Source organism: Pseudoliparis swirei, chromosome 8 (assembly GCF_029220125.1).
Source record: "Pseudoliparis swirei isolate HS2019 ecotype Mariana Trench chromosome 8, NWPU_hadal_v1, whole genome shotgun sequence".
NCBI classification, from domain to species: Eukaryota; Metazoa; Chordata; class Actinopteri; order Perciformes; family Liparidae; genus Pseudoliparis; species Pseudoliparis swirei.
This window is the reverse complement of record NC_079395.1, coordinates 20,033,692-20,055,714: the sequence shown is the minus strand read 5'-3', so window position 1 is coordinate 20,055,714 and position 22,023 is coordinate 20,033,692. Positions and strand designations below refer to the sequence as shown.

The window sequence follows — 22,023 nt, the reverse complement described above, 5'->3', positions numbered from 1 at the left end:
TTTTATGATTCTAGCACCAGCCTCATAGTGTTGCACTGATACTGAATTAGAATGCCACTGATGTTCTCATCCAACTCTCTGCATGTAAACAAAAAGAATCTCCAAAATGTTGTACTGTTCCTTGAAAAATGTAAGACCTCTATCAACACGTGGTTGATGCGAAAAAACAAAGCTACAAACACGAGCTGGAAAACACATTAGCATCACGGGACAATGGTCAGACGTGCAGTGTGGAACTCTTACCCATCATGGCGTCTTTCCGGGACGTGTGTTCGCCCTTGTTGCCATGGTAACTGGCGTTGCCGGTCGAGTCGTAGTCCGCCTTCCTCTCCTTCAGTGCCACCATCTCCCGAGGGGAAACTGGGGCGCTCGCTGCACACACAAAAACGGGGGGGGGGGGGGGGGGACGACACAACGACATCTTAGACCTTCGCTCCAACACATCATCAATACTTTAGAATTCAGAGGGGTGGAGGGACACCGCTCACATCACACTGCGAGTCCCTTCATGGCAGAGAGGTCAGATGGATTTGGACATTTTAAGCACTTCAGGTTTTGTATTTTACCTCGACAAAGACACAGCAGTCACTGTCCCACTGAAATAAGTCGGAAACGGATGCTGCTTGTGGGTATTCTTCACAAATCTGGCATCTGGATTTTTGACCAGGGTGTGATTTAAAAGAGGTAAATATTGAGGTGTCCCCCCCCCTGCATCTGATTTATTCTTTTCTCTGTCTCCTCTTTCTGTCTGGCTGCAGGCCACTGGTCCTTTAATCTCTGTCTGTCTTGGCATTACTCACCCACATCAGTAGCGTTTCCTCTCATATTCAAATCATCAACGGTCCTTCACATGGAGCCTGCCAGCCTCTTTGTGCGGCTGCATCTGTGGCTTTGTCTCGCTTCTGTTTCCCACTTTTAGCATTAATAATATAATATAATAATAAATATAGCTGCAAGCAGCGATGTGCGGGTCCTCGTTCCTCCTTCGCATGTCGGGGGTACCAGCCGAACGCCGGCTCCCTCGGCCGAGAACGCAGGCCCGCCGGTCGGGTGTTTTACCGTTCGTCACGTGACACTGATTTTATTTTACACCCGTTGGATGTTCATTGGTCCATATTGTCTAAACGCAATGAGATATCAACAATCTTTCAAAGATTTTAGATGGCATTTAACTAAAAATGAAGGACAGCAAGTTTTGTATGAATCGGACCCAGCATTTAGGAGTTAAAAATAACGTGTTTTTTACAAAATTCAAAATGGTGGAAAATCTAAGTAGGCAGAGCTTATGGTCATAACTTTATTTTTTGTAAAGTCCAAGCGGAAATGTATGCCAAATTTCAAGTCAATTTGTCATTGGGGGTAAAAACTGTGGGCTTTTGAAAGTACGAAATTTCATAGAAGCATTTCTTGGTTGGGGTATGCGGTGTACGGCCAGTCAACGTTTGCTGGGAGGTAATAAGAACAAGAAAAATAATTCCTTGAAAAACAATAGGTTCCTCTACAACGAAGTCGTCACGAGGACCCTAATACCTCAGAGATCAATTATCTGGTGATGTGTTTTCTGTAGACGGCATTGCCCTAGCATCCAACACCACTGTAAAGAATCTTGGCGTTATCTTTGATCGGGACTTGTCCTTTAACTCCCACGTAAAGCAAATCTCAAGTACTGCATTCTTTCATCTACGTAATATTTCAAAAATCAGGCACATCTTGTCTCAAAAAGATGCAGAAAAATTGGTTCACGCGTTCGTTACTTCGAGACTGGATTACTGCAACTCCTTATTATCAGGCTGCTCTAATAAGTCTCTTAGGTCCCTCCAGTTGATCCAGAATGCTGCAGCTCGTGTTCTCACTAAAACTAAGAAAAGAGATGACATCACTCCTGCACTAGCTGCTCTGCACTGGCTCCCAGTAAAATCAAGAATCACTTTTAAAATTCTTCTCTTAACGTACAAAGCCTTGATTGGTGATGCACCATCATATCTTAAGGAGTTTGGATTACCATATTGCCCCACTAGAGAGCTGCGCTCACTAAATGCGGGACTACTTGTAGTTCCTAGAGTCTTAAAAAGTAGAATGGGCGCCAGAGCCTTTAGTTATCAAGCTCCTCTTTTATGGAACCAGCTTCCAATTTCAGTCCAGGAGGCAGACACAGTCACCTCATTTAAGAGAAGACTTAAGACTTTCCTCTTTGACAGAGCTTATAGTTAGGGCTGATTCAGGTTCACCTGGTCCAGCCCCTTGATATGCTGCTATAGGCTTATAGCTGCCGGGGGATGTTTTAGGATGCACTGATGCATCCTCTTTTTTCTCTCCTTAGGGATGAATTTTCATCTCTCAATCACACGTTACTAACTCTGCTTTCTCCCCGGAGTCCTTTTGACTTCACGTCTCAGAGGGTCATCGGACCCTATGAGACGGCATAGATCCTATCTGCCTGATGGATCATCGAGGTCTGGGTCGTGGAATTCCTGCTACCGACTACGGCACTGTCCTGTTGAGACTCCGCCCACTGTTGAGACTCCGCCCACTCCTCCTCCCCACCGCCATCTGCCTGATGGATCGTGGAGGTCTCCATCGTGGAATATGCCTACTATGAACTATTCATACACTCTGTCATATTCATTGAATGTATTTTAACTCTAATCTGTCCTTCTGTACACATTACATATATTGCACCTGTCCATCCTGGAGAGGGATCCTCCTCTGTTGCTCTCCTGAAGGTTTCTTCCCTTTTTTTCCCCCCTGAAGGGTTATTTGGGAGTTTTTCCTGATCCGATGCGAGGTTTTGGGACAGGGATGTCTATGTGTACAGATTGTAAAGTACTCCGAGACAAATTTGAAATTTGTGAAATTGGGCTCTACAAATAAACTGAATTGAATTGAAATATACGGGGATGCGTTACAATAATAATTTCACGTGTCAATCATGATATAGCCACCTCTCCATGGCCAGTTATCCAAATACTTCTTTTGTTTGTGAAGGATTGCCACAGAAGGAAATCACACAAATGACTTGATGGACCCTCTGCTTGCATGATATTGCGAAACTAAATTAAAAGTTTCATGAGATATGATGGAAACAGATAAACTTGTCTGGTAAAATATTGAGTGCAAAAGTTTCTGGTGTATGATTTATTCTCTTAATAATTCAATACATTTAAATCTATGTATGTATTTGGTACATTTAGTTTGAATAAGTTAGGAAAGCAATGTTTAAATCAAGTCGGATGTTAATGAGCCGAGAAAAGCGGCTGAGCTTCCCACAAACTCACGACAGCCGTTATTTGGAGGATTCGGTGTGAAAATGAGAACAAATCTCACGGCTGCGATTGAGAGAACGTAACAACGGTCTGCTTACTGCTTTGTAGCTTTTTCTGTAACAGCCCTGAAATGTCCTCAGTGAAACACTGATCACATATTTTTTCTCTCCTAATTTTTTTAATGTTCGTGAACATCACAGGATTTTGTCATGAGTCCAATAATTGTGAAACCAGGAGAGCCCACATTTGTCAAACCCTAATCTGGTGCAACTGCAAGGATGGCACAGTGATCTTCCGGTGACTTTTGCAGTTTGACGGTTAACACAGCCACAAGTTCGTTACGTGTTTTATTTTGTTTCGACTGGACTGGTGGAACGATTGATGGAGGACAAACAGGAGGATGGGACAGTTGTGTGAACTCACCAACCCTGTATCACAAAAATTACGTTCCCCCAGACCTAAAATGCAATTTGCAGTTACGTTTGACTGAAACGTATTTCTCTACAAATTACGTTTGACTGAAACGTATTTCTCTCCAGATTACGTTTGTAGATGGCGCGGCTGTGTCCAGTCGCCGTCGCGGCAGCTCCGCGGAGATTGTGCGCTCTTTTAGTTTTTGTGTTTATTTTTAATATTTTCTTTGCCACAAACACATCGGCACTAACAACATACGACCGCAGCACACTTTTGGACATAAACTTTTGCGCAAAACAAGGGTTTTTGTCCACTTTTTCCATCGATCCAGCGTGGCCGGCAGAGATCGTGCGGCGAACCACAACAACAACAGTGGAGCCGCTACTACGGGAGGCAGCGAAAACATCGAGGGAACGGGCGGAATTCGGAACAGACTGAGAGTTCAAGCCCACCGTCCACCTTTGCCCAGCATCCTTCTTGCTAACGTCCAGTCTCTGGAAAATAAGATGGATGATTTTAGGGCAAGGATCAGATTCCAACGGGACATGCGGGATTGTAACATCTTTTGTCTGACGGAAACATGGCTGAACCCGCTGGTGTCGGATCGAGTCATTTGCCCAATCGAGTCCTTCTCTGTTTACCGTGCAGACAGAACGGAAGAGTCTGGTAAATCTAAGGGTGGAGGGTTTGCTTCATGACAAACAACATGTGGTGTGACCCCAAGAACATTAAGACTCTTTCTCGTTCCTGCTCGCGAACCTGGAACATCTGACGATCTCATGCCGTCCATTCTACCTTCCCGGGAGTTCAGCTCGGTCATCACCACAGCCGTCTACATTCCACCACAAGCGGACACCGACGTAGCACTATCGGACCTACATGATGTGTTATGTCGGCATCAGAACAAGTATCCCGCCGCGGCTGTGGTGGTGGCTGGGGACTTTAACAAGGCAAACCTAAAAAGTCATGCCGAACTTTCACCAGCACATTACGTGTGCTACCAGAGGAAAGAACGTTGGACCACTGCTATACGCCATTCAAGAGAGGCTACAAGGCTGTCTCTCTCCTCCGTTAGGAAATCAGACCATGCCGCCATTTTTCTGCTTCCGGAGTATAAACAAAGGATCGCGGAAGCGGTAGTGACGAGGCGTAATGCGGTGGTCTGACCAATCAGAGGCTGAGCTACAGGACGCTCTGAGTATCGTCGACTGGGACATGATCCAATCCAGTTCCAGTGACGTCAGCGAGTTTGGAAGTAGCAATGAGCCTCATAGCAACGCTTAACGGACACCATCGTCCCCACGGTAAAAGTTAGGGTCTTTCCTAACCAAAAGCCGTGGGTTGATAGATCCATCCGTGAAGCTGTGAACGCCCGTACTGCTGCCTATAACTCCGGTCTTGTATCCGGCAACATGGACGAGTACAAGGCAGCGGTCTATGGACTGAGGAGGCGGTGAAGGGCGCCAAAGGAGGTACCGAGACAGAGTGGAATCACAGATGGAGCAGCGCGACACCAGGCGCCTATGGCAGGGGCTACGGACTATCACAGACTACCAGAGCAGACCCCGCGCAATGGTGAGTGCCGGCGCATCCCTAGCGGACGACCTGAACTCATTTTATGCACGGTTTGAGGCTAGCAACAACAGCGCTAGCTCGCCGGCTAACAACAACACCATTAGCGTAGCCGAGGTGAGTTCTACCGCTGGGGATGAACACACACTCTCTGTGACCGAGCACAGTGTGAGGAGGGCTCTGTTGAGGGTGAACACCAGGAAAGCTGCAGGTCCAGATGGCATATCTGGGCGAGTACTGAAGACCTGTGCTAACCAGCTAGCTCCAGTGTTCACCACAATATTCAACCTCTCCTGGCTGAGTCCGTGGTCCCGCCTGCTTCAAGAGATCCACTATTGTCCCTGTGCCCAAGAATGCTTCTCCAGCATGTATGAATGACTACCGACCGGTGGCCCTCACCTCGGTGGTCATGAAATGCTTTGAGAGGCTGATAAAGGACTACATCTGCGCCTTCCTCCTTCCTCCATGGACCCGCTGCAGTTTGCTTATCGCCCAAACAGATCCACGGATGATGCTGTCTCCCAGGTACTGCACACCACACTCTCTCATCTGGACAGCCAGAGGGGGCTATGTGAGACTGCTGTTCATTGATTATAGTTCAGCTTTCAACACCATAGTCCCTCCAGACTGGCCGGCAAGCTGATTGAGCTGGGACTGAACACCCCTGTATGCTTGGATCCTGGACTTCCTGACCGCCAGGCCACAGGTGGTCAGGGTGGGCAGACACACCTCCAAATCCCTCACCCTGAACACAGGATCCCCAGGGTTGCGTCCTCAGCCCCTACTGTACTCCCTGTACACACATGACTGTGTGGCCAGGTTCAGCTCAACACCATCATCAAGTTTGCGGATGACACAGTGGTGGTGGGCCTGATCTCCGACAACGACGAGAAGGCCTACCTGGAGGAAGTTGCTGATCTGTCACTCTGGTGCCAGGACAACAGCCTCATCATGAATGTCACCAAAACTAAGGAGCTGATTGTGGACTTTAGGAGGGTACAACAACAGAGGACGTACTCACCACTGGGGATTAACGGGACTACTGTGGAGAGGGTGAGCGGTATAAATACCTGGGAGTCCACATCACCGAGGATCTGACATGGTCAACAAACACAGACACTCTGGTGAGAAAGGCAAGGCAGCGCCTCTACCACCTCAGGCAGCTGAGGAAATTTAAAGTTTCCCAGAGGATCCTTCAGTCCTTCTACTCTGGAGCTGTAGAGAGCGTCCTGACAGGAAGCATCACAGCCTGGTTTGGCAACTGCTCCGCTCAGGACAGGAAGGCTCTGCAGAGAGTAGTGCGTTCGGCTGAGCGCACTATTGGAACTACACTCCCACCCTGCAGGACTTGTACACCAGGAGGTGCAGAACCAGAGCCGGCAGGATCATGAAGGATCCTCACCACCCCAACAACAGACTGTTTCAGCTGCTGCGGTCAGGCAGGCGCCTCCGTAGTCACGCTGCAAGAACAGAGAGACTGAGACGGAGTTTCTTTCCTCAGGCCATCAGGATTGTGAACTCCGACCTCACCAGGACCCCCACATAGACCCACACAACTGCCCCTCTTAGGCACACACACACACACACACACACACACACTTACTGTAAATATTGTGTTGTTTTTTATTTGTAAATAGTGTGTACTTGTTGCCCTTGCACATTCCTGCTGAGCATTGCCACTTTCATTTCACTGCACACCCTGTGTGTGTATGTGACAAATAAAACATCTTGAATCTTGAATCTTGAATCTATTTGACGTATTATAATTACAAATACATCTCTGATCAACGTATCTTTGCCGTTTGTTGTCTCTCTTTTTACAATGCTGTTATGAATTGTAAAAAGTGTCCTCTAGTCTTATTTATTATTATATTATATGTTGTTTCGCCTGCGTATTATGACAGCAATAAGCGTTGTAACGGATCATATGAATTGGCATGAAGACTTACTGCTGGTGACTCTCCATTATTTTCTTTCTTTAGGTGACAATACATTAATTAAAACTCGTACACTATCACCACCTTAACAGAGTTAGCCCCATACCGGTCGAATCAACGATTAAACTAGTTATAAAATGCGCATCTGTCCGTAATCTATATAATAAAGTTCGCATTTTAACCTAAAAAAAGGTGCGCTTCCTTTTAACCTTTCAAAATACAAGTCCGATTTATCTGTTAAGCGGAAGTAGGATAAAACGTCTATATTTATTCAAACAATACAATATAAAAGGCATACATCACAATCAATAAGGAAAATGCTAAACAGTCAAACAACTCAAAACAATAAACCCTTCATGGCGTTATTTACAGGCGTGTTTACTTCTCATCAAACAAAAAGAGCAGGTACCCGGAAAAATCTGGGAAATAATTTGGGAATTGTTAATAAACATGATTTACCCTTCAACTTCCACTGATATGCATGCAAACTAATACATCACTTCACACACACACACACACACACACACACACACACACACACACACACACACACACACACACTGACAGAAACACATAGACACTCACATATGTACACACACACAGGCAGAGACACACACATACTCACACACACAAACACACACTCTCATACGCACACACTCTTACACACGCACACACACAGACAGACACACACTCACACACACACACACAGAATGACAGACACACACACACACACACACATAGACACACACTCAGACACACACACAGATACTCACATACATACACACACAGGCAGAGACACACACTCACACACACACACACACACATACACATACACACGCATACTCTGCAGACTGACCCTTGACCTCCCAATTGTCTCTCAGATATAACCCTACTGCTTTATATTAAATATATTATATCTACCTAAATATAAGACTTTGAGGTCGTGGGGGGAATCCCCTCCAAAACCTTCACAAGAGAAAATTGTCAATGTGACAATAACCCTTGTACGATCCTTAAAACCAGTCTTTTAGTTAATTTTTCATATTTCAATCAACTTAAAGATCTGGATTATTTTCTGATCCAAAGAGGGGCATCTCAATATGAATACCCTACAGTTTTGGACCGAAAGCTCTGAGCTAAGGGCCCCAAAAACAGGTCCAAAGGGTCAAATTGGGTAAACATGTCAGAGCTTAGCTTTCTTTTCCAGGTTGTAGCCACTCCCAAATGGGGTAGAATACAATTGAAATTGTTCATATAGTACAAACATTTGAGGAGTTGTTAACCTTTAAAGGAAGGAATTTGTTTTTTTCCGGGTTTTTAAACCCTTCCCAAGCAGGGATGCTAAGTGCTATATGTTGCCAGCCTACATGGTTGGACCCCATTTGGGAGTGGCTACAACCTGCAAAAGAAAGCTAAGCTCTGACATATTTAGAAGAAAAAAAAGCTAAAATCAGCCCACGCTCACAACAGGGTCTCAGATTTGTTAAACCACACACCCTCTTCAAGTCCTGGATTTCAGACAGCCAATTAACTCTTGTGGGTGTTTCGGAGGAAATTTCACCCCATCACCTCATTGTAGGCCCTGTCCTGAGTGTCTGTGTTTAATTTGGGATTTCCAGGACAAATATTTAGGAGATTATGGCCATTTTTGCACTTGTCAAAAAATATGCAAATTTAAGAGAATAAGGCCCAATTTGACCCTTTGGACCTGTTTTTGGGGCCCTTAGCTCAGAGCTATCGGTCCAAAACTGTAGGGTATTCATAGTCAGATGCCCCTCTTTGAATCTGAAAAGAATCCAGATCTTTAAGTTGATTTGAAAGTATGAAAAATTAACTAAAAGACTGGTTTTAAGGATCGTACAAGGGTTATTGGCACGGTGACAATTTTCTCTTGTGAAAGTTTTGGAGGGGATTCCCCTCATGACCTCAAAGTCTTATATTTAGGTAAATATAATATATTAAATATAAAGCAGTAGGGTTATATCTGAGAGACAATTGGGAGGTCAAGGGTCAGTCTGCAGAGTATGCGTGTGTGTGCATCTGCATTTGTGTGGGTGTGTGTGTGGGTGTGTGTGTGTGAGTGTGTGTCTCTGCCTGTGTGTGTATGTATGTGAGTATCTGTGTGTGTGTCTGAGTGTGTGTCTGTGTGTGTGTCTGTCATTCTGTGTGTGTGTGTGAGTGTGTGTCTGTCTGTATGTGTGTGCATGTGAAAGAGTGTGTGTGTGCGTGTGTAAGAGTGTGTGCGTATGAGAGTGTGTGTCTGTGTGTGTGTGTACGTATGTGAGTGTCTCTGTGTTTCTGTCAGTGTGTGTGTGTGTGTGTGTGTGTGTGTGAAGCGATGTATTAGTTTGCATGCATATCAGTGGAAATTGAAGGGTAAATCATGTTTTATTAACAATTCCCAAATTATTTCCCAGATTTTTCCGAGTACCTGCTCTTTTTGTTTGATGAGAAGTAAAAACGCCTGTAAATAACGCCATGAAGGGTTTATTGTTTTGAGTTGTTTGACTGTTTAGCATTTTCCTTATTGATTTTGATGTATGTCTTTTATATTGTATTGTTTGAATAAATATAGACGTTTTATACTACTTCCGCTTAATAGATAAATCGGACTTTTATTTTGAAAGGGTAAAAGGAAGCGCACTTTTTTTCAGGTTAAAATGCAAACTTTATGGTTTAGATTACGGACAGATGCGCATTTTATAACAAGTTTAATCGTTGATTCGACCGGTATGGGGCTAACTCTGTTAAGGTGGTGATAGTGTACGAGTTTTAATTAATGTACTGTCACCTAAAGAAAGAAAATAATGGAGAGTCACCTGCAGTAAGTCTTCACGCCAATTCATGTGATCCGTTACAACGCTTATTGCTGTCATAATACGCAGGCGAAACAACATATAATATAATAATAAATAAGACTAGAGGACGCTTTTTACAATTCATAACAGCATTGTAGAAAAGAGAGAAAACAAACGGCAAAGATACGTTGATCAGAGACGTATTTGTAATTATAATACGTCAAATACAAACGTAATCTGGAGAGAAATACGTTTCAGTCAAACGTAATTTGGAGAGAAATACGTTTCAGTCAAACGTAACTGCAAATTTCATTTTAGGTCTGGGGGAACGTAATTTTTGTGATACAGGGTTGGAACTCACCTGATCGGTTGTTGGGTGAGGTCCGTACGGGGGAGATGGACGGAGTACGAGAGGAAGAATAAGGGCGCTGTCTGTCCCTCTCTATCGTGGAGGAAGAGCCGACGAAATGGTACTGGGAGTAGCCGTCCTGGAGAAGACAAGAGAAGGACCAGAGGAGGAGAGATTAGCCGGTGTTAGAAATAATGCACCTGCACACCACGGTCCGGAGCGCATTCAGACTTTACCTTTTTGTAGAGGCTGCGGAGGTCTCTGTATTGCCACATGCTGTTCAGGACTTGAGATGCTGCCTTCACGACTTTGGGACTATGTCTGGGAATTCAGCAGAGAGGGAAAGAAAGACAAAACAAGTATAAAGCTTGACTGTCCTGCTTTGAGCTCATGGGAGCGATACAGACATCACAATGCAGAAGAACAAGGAGACAGACATTAAGGCGAGACACTACACCAGTCACGCTTTGTCTCAGTGTTGTCCCCAAAGAAGAAAGACGGCCATAGATGTAAAATGCAAATGCCTCTTTATCTCTGCAGATATGGCACTCCAATTGTACTGAGATAACATTGAGTAATAAATGGCCAATATTTCATTCTGCGTCCTCCGGGTTTGACTTGACCGATTTCTTTAAACATTTAGGACATTTAATTTGAAAAATCTCCGAATTGCCAGAGTAAATATGTTTGATTTCCAGGGTAATGGAAGTCAGGGACATCCTGAACACATCTGCATCAGTCATTGCCTGGGACTCTGAGGAAAAACATATCTAGAGCGCCTCAAACATTAAAGAAATTACCTTCTTTAAACATTTCGGATTTTTACTTTGAAAAATGTCCTAATTGATACATTAAAATTGTTCTATTGCTAGGCTAGGGGAATTCAGATATGTCTTGAACACAACTGCAGCAGTCATTTCCAGGAACTCTTGGGAAAAGTTCATTGTTTACTTTTATATATTTATAGTCTATGATTTGTCGACATCTTATTTTGAAAAACGGATGTTGTTTCACGTGAATCTTTCCGCTAACTTCATCAAAACCCTCGCGTGCTCCCGATCGAATGCGTTTACCGTGAACATCAGTATATAGGTGCACACAAATTTAAGTGTCGGCTGATTTGACCACGGGGATCCGAGTGTCGGCTGAGTTGACCGCAGTTCTACGACAGACCTGGGCATAGCACGGGCCGCATACGGCTGATGTTGACCGGCCCCTCAACTTCGCTTTATTACTGAACTGCAACTGGTTACTGCCAGTCCGAACCAAGGCAAAAAAGAAAGAAAGAAGGTTTTATCCAGGCTATCGGCTGCCCGCCATGCCACCTATTCTGAAGCCACACAATCGTATCCCTCACCCGGTGCCTGACTCAGTTCTCAACAACCCTGTATCACAAAAATTACGTTCCCCCAGACCTAAAATGCAATTTGCAGTTACGTTTGACTGAAACGTATTTCTCTCCAAATTACGTTTGACTGAAACGTATTTCTCTCCAGATTACGTTTGCATTTGACGTATTATAATTACAAATACGTCTCTGATCAACGTATCTTTGCCATTTGTTAGGCCTATCTCTCTTTTCTACAATGCTGTTATGAATTGTAAAAAGCGTCCTCTAGTCTTATTTATTATTATTTTATATGTTGTTTCGCCTGCGTATTATGACAGCAATAAGCGTTGTCGGATCATATGAATTGGCGTGAAGACTTACTGCTGGTGACTCTCCTTTATTTTCTTTTTTTAGGTGACAATACATTAATTAAAACTCAGAAACTATCACCACCTCATCACCACCTTAACAGAGTTAGTCCCATACGGGTCAAATCAACTATTAAACTTGTTATAAAATGCGCATCTGTCCGTAATCTATACCATAAAGTTCGCATTTTAACCTAAAAAAAAAAGCGCTTCCTTTTAACCTTTCAAAATAAAAGTCCGATTTGTCTGTTAAGCGGAAGTAGAATGAAACGTCTATATTTATTCAAACAATACAATATAAAAGGCATACATCAAAATCAATAAGGAAAATGCCAAACAGTCAAACAACTCAAAACAATAAACCCTTCATGGTATTATTTACAGGCGTGTTTACTTCTCATCAAACAAAAAGAGCAGGTATCCGGAAAAATCTGGGATATAATTTGAGAATTGTTCATAAAACATGATTTACCCTTCAACTTCCACTGATATGCATTCAAACTAATTCATCGTTTCACACACACACACACACACACACACACATACTCACACACACAGACACACACTCTCATACGCACACACTCTTACACACGCACACACACAGACAGACACACACTCACACAGAATGACAGACACACACATACACAGACACACACTCTCACACACAGACACACACTCAGACACACACATACAGACACTCACATACATACAAACACAGGCAGAATCACACACACACACACACACACAAATACACATGCACACACACGCATACTCTGCAGATTGACCCTTGACATCCCAATTGTCTCTCAGATATAACCCTACTGCTTTATATTTAATATATTATATTTACCTAAATACAATACTTTGAGGTCATGAGGGGAATCCCCTCCAAAACTTTCACAAGAGAAAAATGTCACCGTGCCAATAACCCTTGTACAATCCTTAAAACCAGTCTTTTAGTTAATTTGTCATACTTTCAATCAACTTAAAGAGCTGAATTATTTTCAAATTCAAAGAAGGGCCTCTGAATATGAATACCCTACGGTTTTGGACCGATAGCTCTGAGTTAAGGGCCCCAAAAACAGGTCCAAAGGGTCAAATTGGGCCTTATTCTCTTAAATTTGCATATTTTTTGACAAGTGCAAAAATGGCCATAATCTCCGAAATATTAGTCCTGGAAATCCCAAATTGAACACAGACACTCAGGACAGGGCCTACAATGAGGTGATGGGGTGAAATTTCCTCCGAAACACCCACAAGAGTTAATTGGCTGTCTGAAATCCAGGACTTGAAGAGGGTGTGTGGTTTGACAAATCTGAGAGCCTGTTGTGAGCTTGGGCTGATTTTAGCTTTTTCTTCTTCTAAACATGTCAGAGCTTAGCTTTCTTTTGCATGTTGTAGCCCCTCCCAAATGGGGCCCAACCATGTAGGCTGGCAAAATATAGCACTTAGCATCCCTGCTTGGGAAGGGTTTAAAAACCCAGAAAAAACAAAATTCCTTCCTTCAAAGGTGAACAACTCCTCAAATGTTTGTAATATATGAACAATTTCAATTGTATTCTACCCCATTTGGGAGTGGCTACAACCTGGAAAAGAAAGCTAAGCTCTGACATGTTTACCCAATTTGACCCGTTGGACCTGTTTTTGGGGCCCTTAACTCAGAGATATCGGTCCAAAACTGTAGGGTATTCATATTCAGAGGCCCCTCTTTGAATCTGAAAAGAATCCAGATCTTTAAGTTGATTGAAAGTATGAAAAAATTACGAAAAGACTGGTTTTGAGGATCGTATAAGGGTTATTGGCACGGTGACAATTTTCTCTTGTGAAGGTTTTGGAGGGGATTCCCCTCATGACCTCAAAGTCTTATATTTAGGTAGATATAATATATTTAATATAAAGCAGTATGGTTATATCTGAGAGACAATTGGGAGGTCAAGGGTCAGTCTGCAGAGTATGCGTGTGTGTGCATGTGTATATGTGTGTGTGTGTGTGTGTGTGTGAGTGTGTGTCTCTGCCTGTGTGTGTATGTATGTGAGTGTCTGTATGTGTGTCTGAGTGTGTGTCTGTGTGTGTGTCTGTCATTCTGTGTGTGTGTGTGAGTGTGTGTCTGTCTGTGTGTGTGCATGTGTAAGAGTGTGTGTGTGCGTGTGTAAGAGTGTGTGCGTATGAGAGTGTGTGTCTGTGTGTGTGAGTATGTGTGTGTCTCTGCCGTGTGTGTGTGTACGTATATGAGTGTCTATGTGATTCTGTCAGTGTGTGTGTGTGTGTTTGTGTGTGAAGCGATGTATTAGTTTGCATGCATATCAGTGGAAGTTGAAGGGTAAATCATGTTTTATTAACAATTCCCAAATTATTTCCCAGATTTTTCCGGATACCTGCTCTTTTTGTTTGATGAGAAGTAAACATGCCTGTAAATAACGCCATGAAGGGTTTATTGTTTTGAGTTGTTTGACTGTTTGGCGTTTTCCTTATTGATTTTGATGTATGTATGACTTTTATATTGTATTGTTTGAATAAATATAGACGTTTTATACTACTTCCGCTTAACAGATAAATCGGACTTTTATTTTGAAAGGTTAAAAGGAAGCGCTTTTTTTTTTAGGTTAAAATGCGAACTTTATGGTATAGATTACGGACAGATGCGCATTTTATAACAAGTTTAATAGTTGATTTGACCCGTATGGGACTAACTCTGTTAAGGTGGTGATGAGGTGGTGATAGTGTACGAGTTTTAATTAATGTATTGTCACCTAAAAAAAGAAAATAAAGGAGAGTCACCAGCAGTAAGTCTTCACGCCAATTCATATGATCCGACAACGCTTATTGCTGTCATAATACGCAGGCGAAACAACATATAAAATAATAATAAATAAGACTAGAGGACGCTTTTTACAATTCATAACAGCATTGTAGAAAAGAGAGATAACAAACGGCAAAGATACGTTGATCAGAGACGTATTTGTAATTATAATACGTTAAATACAAACGTAATCTGGAGAGAAATACGTTTCAGTCAAACGTAATTTGGAAAGAAATACGTTTCAGTCAAACGTAACTGCAAATTGTATTTTAGGTCTGGGGGAACATACTTTTTGTGATACAGGGTTGTTCTCAAACACATTCAATGTCACACGAACAGTAGGATATTACAGCGCTTCGGTACAGTACAGCATTTAACTTGAACATAACAGCAGAGTTGTTATAGTATTTTCTAATTCTACCTAACTTGAGGACTAAAACTGTGTTGCTTGTATATATTTTCGAAATACATTATATATTGTATATACAGTATATATACTGTATATATATTTTCTATATTTTTTTAAGCGTACCGAATGACGTGATACATCTCAAATCATTTTGTGATGAGACGAAGTGATTGGGGTTATCTGACGTTTAGGGCTGCAATGAACGATTATTTTGAGAATCGATTAATCGGTTGATTATTTTATCGATTAATCGATTAATCGGATAAAAAACAAAAACACTTTAACTTTCAACCCTTTATTCAAAACAGGGTCCGTACGGTCATGGAAAACCTGGAAAAGTCATGGAATTTTTAAATGGCTATTAGCAGGCCTATAAAAGTAATTGAAAAAAATAAAATCCCAAAATATTTGGAAAAGTAATGAAAATTTGTTTTATTCAAATTTTAATTTACACGGTATATATACGGTATGCTTTGGAATTCTCATTGTTAGTTTAAATACTACATCTTCTCACTTTGTCACGTATAGACAGAGTTTTCACAAAATGTTTAATCATGGAAATTTGGTTTAAAGTCATGGAAAGGTCCTGGAGACCCACTGGTCACCATGGTGATGAACCCGTCACAAACAGACTGACAGCAGTTTACTCTCCTGAGCAGTGGTCCCCATGTGGACCGGCCCCCTGAACAATATCAGAGACGCGTTCCGATTTATTATTTTTTTCACCTGGCCCGCTGCCGTTACAGTGAGACGTGGAAAAAATGTGAAGTGGTGCTCTTCGCAATAAAACATCTTTGATGGGACGTGTCACGTCTCGGCCAATCAGCGTTCAAATGTCGACAGCGTTTGGGAAGTTAGGTTAGCTTGAATGTTAGTCCGCTACATTTGCTGCTGTCACGCTGCACGGTGCAGCGATGCTAACAAAGTACCCGTACGTTAAAAACCATGTGATTTAGCATATTTTTAGTATAGATACTTCATTAAAAAAGCGCACGATCAGAGCTCACGCGCTGCTCCGCTCCGTCAGAGCGAGTGGCGTCGTGGCTTATCTCCGTTGCCTTTCTCCGTGGAAAAATATTTTCCGCTATCCGCCACGGAATAAATAATCACGTTCTCTACGCTATACTCTTGTGGAAATGCCACACACGTCGTGACATGTAGCGCCCTGGTGTCTGGGTTCATAACGTCACCCGGAGGCGCACTTAGCTCCGTGAATGACTTCCGCATCCAGCGCCACGTGAGCAGCAGCAGCCAATTAGATTCATCAACAGAGGAGCAGCTCAGCGCTGATTGGCTCTCACAACGCAGCGTTCTCTCCTCTCCCACCGCTATGCTCTGGTTTCCCCAGCGCCGTTCTGCGCTCAACTCAACTTTTTTTATACTCTGTGACTTATTGAGCGCCGTAATAATCGCGCGACACAACGAATCGATAATGAAATTCGTTGCCAACTAGTTTAATAATCGATTTTTATCGATTATATCGATTCGTTGTTGCAGCCCTACTGACGTTACCTGATATTACCTCGTCACAATATAGCAACAATGTCCGCTCATGCTAGAAAAAGAAAGGTTTATGCCGAATGGAGACCAGCTTTTTGATATCACACAAAATCGCTAAAAACAGCAAGTCATTCTCAGAGGGGGAGTTCATTAAGGAGTGCTTGGTTGACTCTGCGGTGCTAATATGGCCCGAAAAAAGAGAAGCTTTTGAGAATGTCCAGGCGAACCGTGACGAGAAGGATCGAGGACATCGCGAGGAATGCAACGTGAGGTGGCAAATGTTAGCTTAGCTTTGGACTAGAGCTGTGATGTCCGTGACACAGCCCAGTCACTTGTGTTTTTCCGTGGGATAACGAAAGACTTCAAGATTGTGGAGGAGCTGGCTGCACTGCGGTCAATGAAAGGGACGACGACGACGGGGAGCGATCTGTTCACGATCTGTAACTACATGTATGGACGAGCTGGGACTGAGATGGGGCAGACTGACAGGTGTCACAACCGATGGTTGTCCAAATCTGACGAGGAAAAATGTTGGACTTTTGAAACGGATGCAAGATAAAGTTACAGAAATCGACCCAGAGCAGGAATTGGTATATTTACATTGTATTTTACATCAGCATGTGTTGTGCAAGTCAGTGCTAAAAGTGAGCCATGTTACTGATGTTGTGACTAAAATAGTCAATTTCATCAGGGCACGAGCATTACATCACAGACAATTTGTTTCGCTTTTGGAGGAGCATGACACTGAACATGGTGACATTGGTTACCATTCAATTCAGATGGCTCAGCCTGAGCAAAATGCTGAAAACATTTTGGTACCTGAAAGCAGAGATTCTGGAGTTTTGTGAGAAGAAAGGCAAATACATCCCAGAGCTCTCAGATGGGGACTGGATAGCAGATTTAGCATTTGCTGTGGATGTGACTGCACTGACGAATGCACCTGGTCTCCTCTCCCTTCACCTGCATTGTGGATGACGCACCCAGCTGGAACTCATTGACTTGCAGTCTGATGTGGTACTGGCAGAGCACTTCAAGTCACTGCTGGCTTTTAACTCCTCTCAAGGAGGAGAAAATGTTGGTTCTCTTTGGTCCGACCTACATCTGTGAACAAACCTTCTCAGTGATGAAGTTCAACAAGTCCAAGTACAGATCCTCTCTCACTGATGATCATCTGTCAGCTGTGCTTCACATAGCCACCTCATACATTCAGCCTGACTTTGATACACTGGTTAAAGCCCAGCAGAGACTAGATTTCTCTCACTGAAGAAGAAAAAAGTACTGAACCCTCCAGACAGCAGACACAGCTCCTCTCTTGGGCACAAGTTGTATTTGTGCATCCCTGTCTCTCGTCGTTCCTCCTGCATCGCTCTTTTCCGTTTTTATATGTAGCGACAGAGTTTCTTCTTGTTGTGATCGTGGGCGAGCTGTACCCAGCATGCAGTTCGGCAGTTTCATTTCATAAATTTACAATTCTTAGTATTACAAATGGTAAATGTGGAACAAACTGAAGTGTTGTGGTGTTTTACCCTGTTAAAGAGTGTTAGGGAAATATGAGAATTTTAAACCGGTATACCACCCAGCCCAGCAAAGGATAAAAACATTCTTAATTTGTGTTCCATTGTTTTTTTAAATAATTGATTGAATAAATGACATTTCTTGTAAGTAAATCTCACTTTTTCATTACTTAATAATCATAACATTTACTCTAACCACTCACAACTTGTCAAAACAATGCAATTTACTGCTTTTTACAAAATATAATGTGGCCCACTGAGAAAAATAATTGCCATCCCCTGCTTTATGACGAAGTCGTCACGAGGACCCTAATCTTTAGATTTAGACCTTCAACACTCCAAAGGTGACTCTAATGAGTTATTATTTGAGTAATAACAGACATTTATTTCAGCATAGGCTATGATTATTCGCAGATCATTAGATAAAACTAAGAGCCAAATGTGACCTATAAACTGCCCTGTGAAAGGAACATTGAAAAGTTTAAACAATACAAAACAGCCAACAACCAACGAGACAGCGAGAGCCTGTGTTGAGTGTAAGCTAGCTGTGAGAAGGCTAGGAATAGCCTGAGCTCAAGCTAAAACTAATTGCAGCCTACTCACTGATAGCTGATATAGCTGTCTGTAAATTAAAAGTTTACTTGTACATCAGGTAATTACTACCCATAAATTAATGAAGCAGAAGCTGAATCCAACCATGACAGAGAAAACACCACATAGCTAAACGGCTGCTAAAGCTAACTAGCTAAGTAGATCTCAGTAGCTTTTCAATCTAGTGGATTTAATGCAATTTATTTAAGTTACGCTAGTGAGAAAAATAGAGACACATTTAATTCCTACATGATATAGACCTTAAATACTCAAAAAACATTATTTATATATATATATATGTTTAATATAATATAATGTTTAAAAAATGCTTAATATGGCCATGAAAGCTGAAAAAACACTGTTGGAGCCATTTTTTCATGTGTTTTATGACTTTGGACCTCCCACCACTAGATGGGGCAAGGGTGCTTTAATTTGTTGTTTTTCCCTATTTAATGAGGCGAAGTGGGAGGCCAGGTGTTGCAAATTGGCAATAGCGAACAGTTTTTTGACCGTCTTAATGTGAGCCATGTCTTAATGTAAATATCATCTGAACGTGATGCAGAAGATCCTAAATAAAACTGGACAAATAAGCGGGACTCTGTAAATTTAAAAAAATGCGTCGGAACCTTCGGCAATGAGTAGCCTGTAGTGCCTCTCGTTAAACAGGCAAAGGGGGCACGACAAACACCTTTTGATAATAGATACAGCATGTAGTCACTTAAAAATACCTAAAGATGAGAGTTTAGTATCTTAATGTGTTGGTATTGTGTAGGTTCCATGGTACTGATTCTTCTGGGCAAAAATAATCAGTCATTAAAGTTAGATATTGGATAGAGAAGATATTTCAACATCGAGGCATAAGGAACAATAAAGTTTCAATACAATTCAGGCATTGGCAGCCCAGTGAGAGCCTTTGATTGTTGCATGTCGCCTCTCTTGCTTGCGCCCCACGTTTTCTTCTTCCTATCTCTTCTGTCCAACATTCAAATAAAAAAATAATTAAATGACAAAAATATAGGCACGTAGGTGTACGGGTAAACAGACTCTGGAAAACTTTTATTTTTGACCTTTCTAACTGACTGTTTGGAAGTTTTGAAGCTGTGAGTCATCAGTCAAAACAGTACAACAATACAATACCTCCACCCTCCTCCTGCTCCACCATTGTCTCTGTGCTGCATGATCTCTCTCTTCCAATCTCCACCACACACATGTTCCGAGCATTCTCTTAATTCCCCTACTTTCAACCCCCTTAGCTTCACGCCTAAACATCTCTTTCTCAAGCTGCCTGATTGTCATAAATATGTGAACAGCCAGATGCCCTTGTGGTTCTCGTCTTCCCATGAGCATTGTCGTCTTTAATGGTGCTATATTGACTGTTGAAAAACAGATTCCCTCGGAATCTAATATCAGCGTGGAACATGTTTTAATGCTGTTGCAGCTTCCTTCAAACTATAACTTATATCTTCCCACTCGGCTTACTTGTCCCCTTTGTTGCGGGCGATGCCGATGAGCTTCTCGATGCCGCCGGCATCCCTCAGGGCCTTGGTGTTCTCCATGTTCTTAGTGATGACCTCGTGCAGCGCGCAGCAGATCGCCGTGACGGTGTCGTCCGACATCGTCTTCCCCGCCAGGGTGCTGCTGTTGCTGCTGCCTCCACCCCCACCGCTGGTGTTGTTGTTGTTGCTGCCTCCGGGCAACCGTTGCACCAGGTCCCTCATTGCGTATTTACCTGTGGGCGCGGTGGAAAAGAGTGACAAGGGTTGGTGGGGTGCAGGAGGAATCATGTTCTGGAAAGGGTTTGGAGGTGGAAAGGACGAGACGAGGTGGAGTCGACTGGAGCAGTCGATTGGCATTTCAGGCACGGCACTAATTTGGTTTAAATCCTATTTATCAGAGCGATCACAATTTGTATTTGTAAACGATGACGCCTCGATAACCACCAACGTTAATCACGGAGTTCCACAAGGTTCTGTGCTTGGACCAATTTTATTTACCTTATACATGCTGCCTTTGGGCAATATTATCAGGAAACACTCCATAAACTTTCATTCTTATGCAGATGATACTCAACTATATCTATCGAGAAAAGCAGAGGAGAGCAACCAACTCAGTAAAATTCAAGCATGTCTTAAAGACATAAAAACATGGATGACCTGCAACTTCTTGATGTTAAACTCAGACAAAACCGAAGTAATTTTAATCGGCCCTGAGCACCTCAGAGATCAATTATCTGGTGATGTGGTTTCTGTAGACGGCATTGCCCTGGCATCCAACACCACTGTAAAGAATCATGGCGTTATCTTTGATCGGGACTTGTCCTTTAACTCCCACGTAAAGCAAATCTCAAGGACTGCATTCTTTCATCTACGTAATATTTCAAAAATCAGGCACATCTTGTCTCAAAAAGATGCAGAAAAATTGGTTCACGCGTTCGTTACTTCGAGACTGGATTACTGCAACTCCTTATTATGAGGCTGCTCTAATAAGTCTCTTAGGTCCCTCCAGTTGATCCAGAATGCTGCAGCTCGTGTTCTCACTAAAACTAAGAAAAGAGATCACATCACTCCTGCACTAGCTGCTCTGCACTGGCTCCCAGTAAAATCAAGAATCACTTTTAAAATTCTTCTCTTAACCTACAAAGCCTTGATTGGTGATGCACCATCATATCTTAAGGAGCTTGTAGTACCATATTGCCCACTAGAGAGCTACGCTCACTAAATGCGGGACTACTTGTAGTTCCTAGAGTCTTAAAAAGTAGAATGGGAGCCAGAGCCTTTAGTTATCAAGCTCCTCTTTTATGGAACCAGCTTCCACCTTCAGTCCGGGAGGCAGACACAGTCACCTCGTTTAAGAGTAGACTGAAGACTTTCCTCTTTGACAGAGCTTATAGTTAGGGCTGAATCAGGTTCACCTGGTCCAGCCCCTTGATATGCTGCTATAGGCTTATAGCTGCCGGGGGATGTTTTAGGATGCACTGATGCATCCTCTTTTTTCTCTCCTTAGGGATGAATTTTCATCTCTCAATCACACGTTACTAACTCTGCACTGTAAAATGTAATAAGTTAACTTTACTTGAAAAAGGTGAGGAAACCGATTGCCTCAAAATGTCTAAGTAAAGTAGCTCAATAATTTTAAGTTCTTAAAACAAAAAATAAATGAGTTTCGGCAACTGATGTAA

The 22,023-nt window shown here is 42.6% G+C and overlaps 1 protein-coding gene across 1 annotated transcript in view; it reads right to left on the bottom strand.

Annotated features, from left to right (window-relative positions):
• Positions 1–217: 217 nt before the first annotated feature.
• The window catches only part of LOC130198496 (catenin delta-2-like), a 264,975-nt gene continuing 243,169 nt past the window's right edge, over positions 218–22,023 (bottom strand). The window contains exons 13-16 of the mRNA XM_056421662.1: positions 20,325–20,574; positions 10,570–10,654; positions 10,346–10,472; positions 218–372 (exon numbers count right to left, since the gene is read on the bottom strand). Coding sequence (XP_056277637.1) covers positions 218–372; positions 10,346–10,472; positions 10,570–10,654; positions 20,325–20,574 — 617 coding nt within the window. The remainder of the gene's footprint in view (positions 373–10,345; positions 10,473–10,569; positions 10,655–20,324; positions 20,575–22,023) is intronic.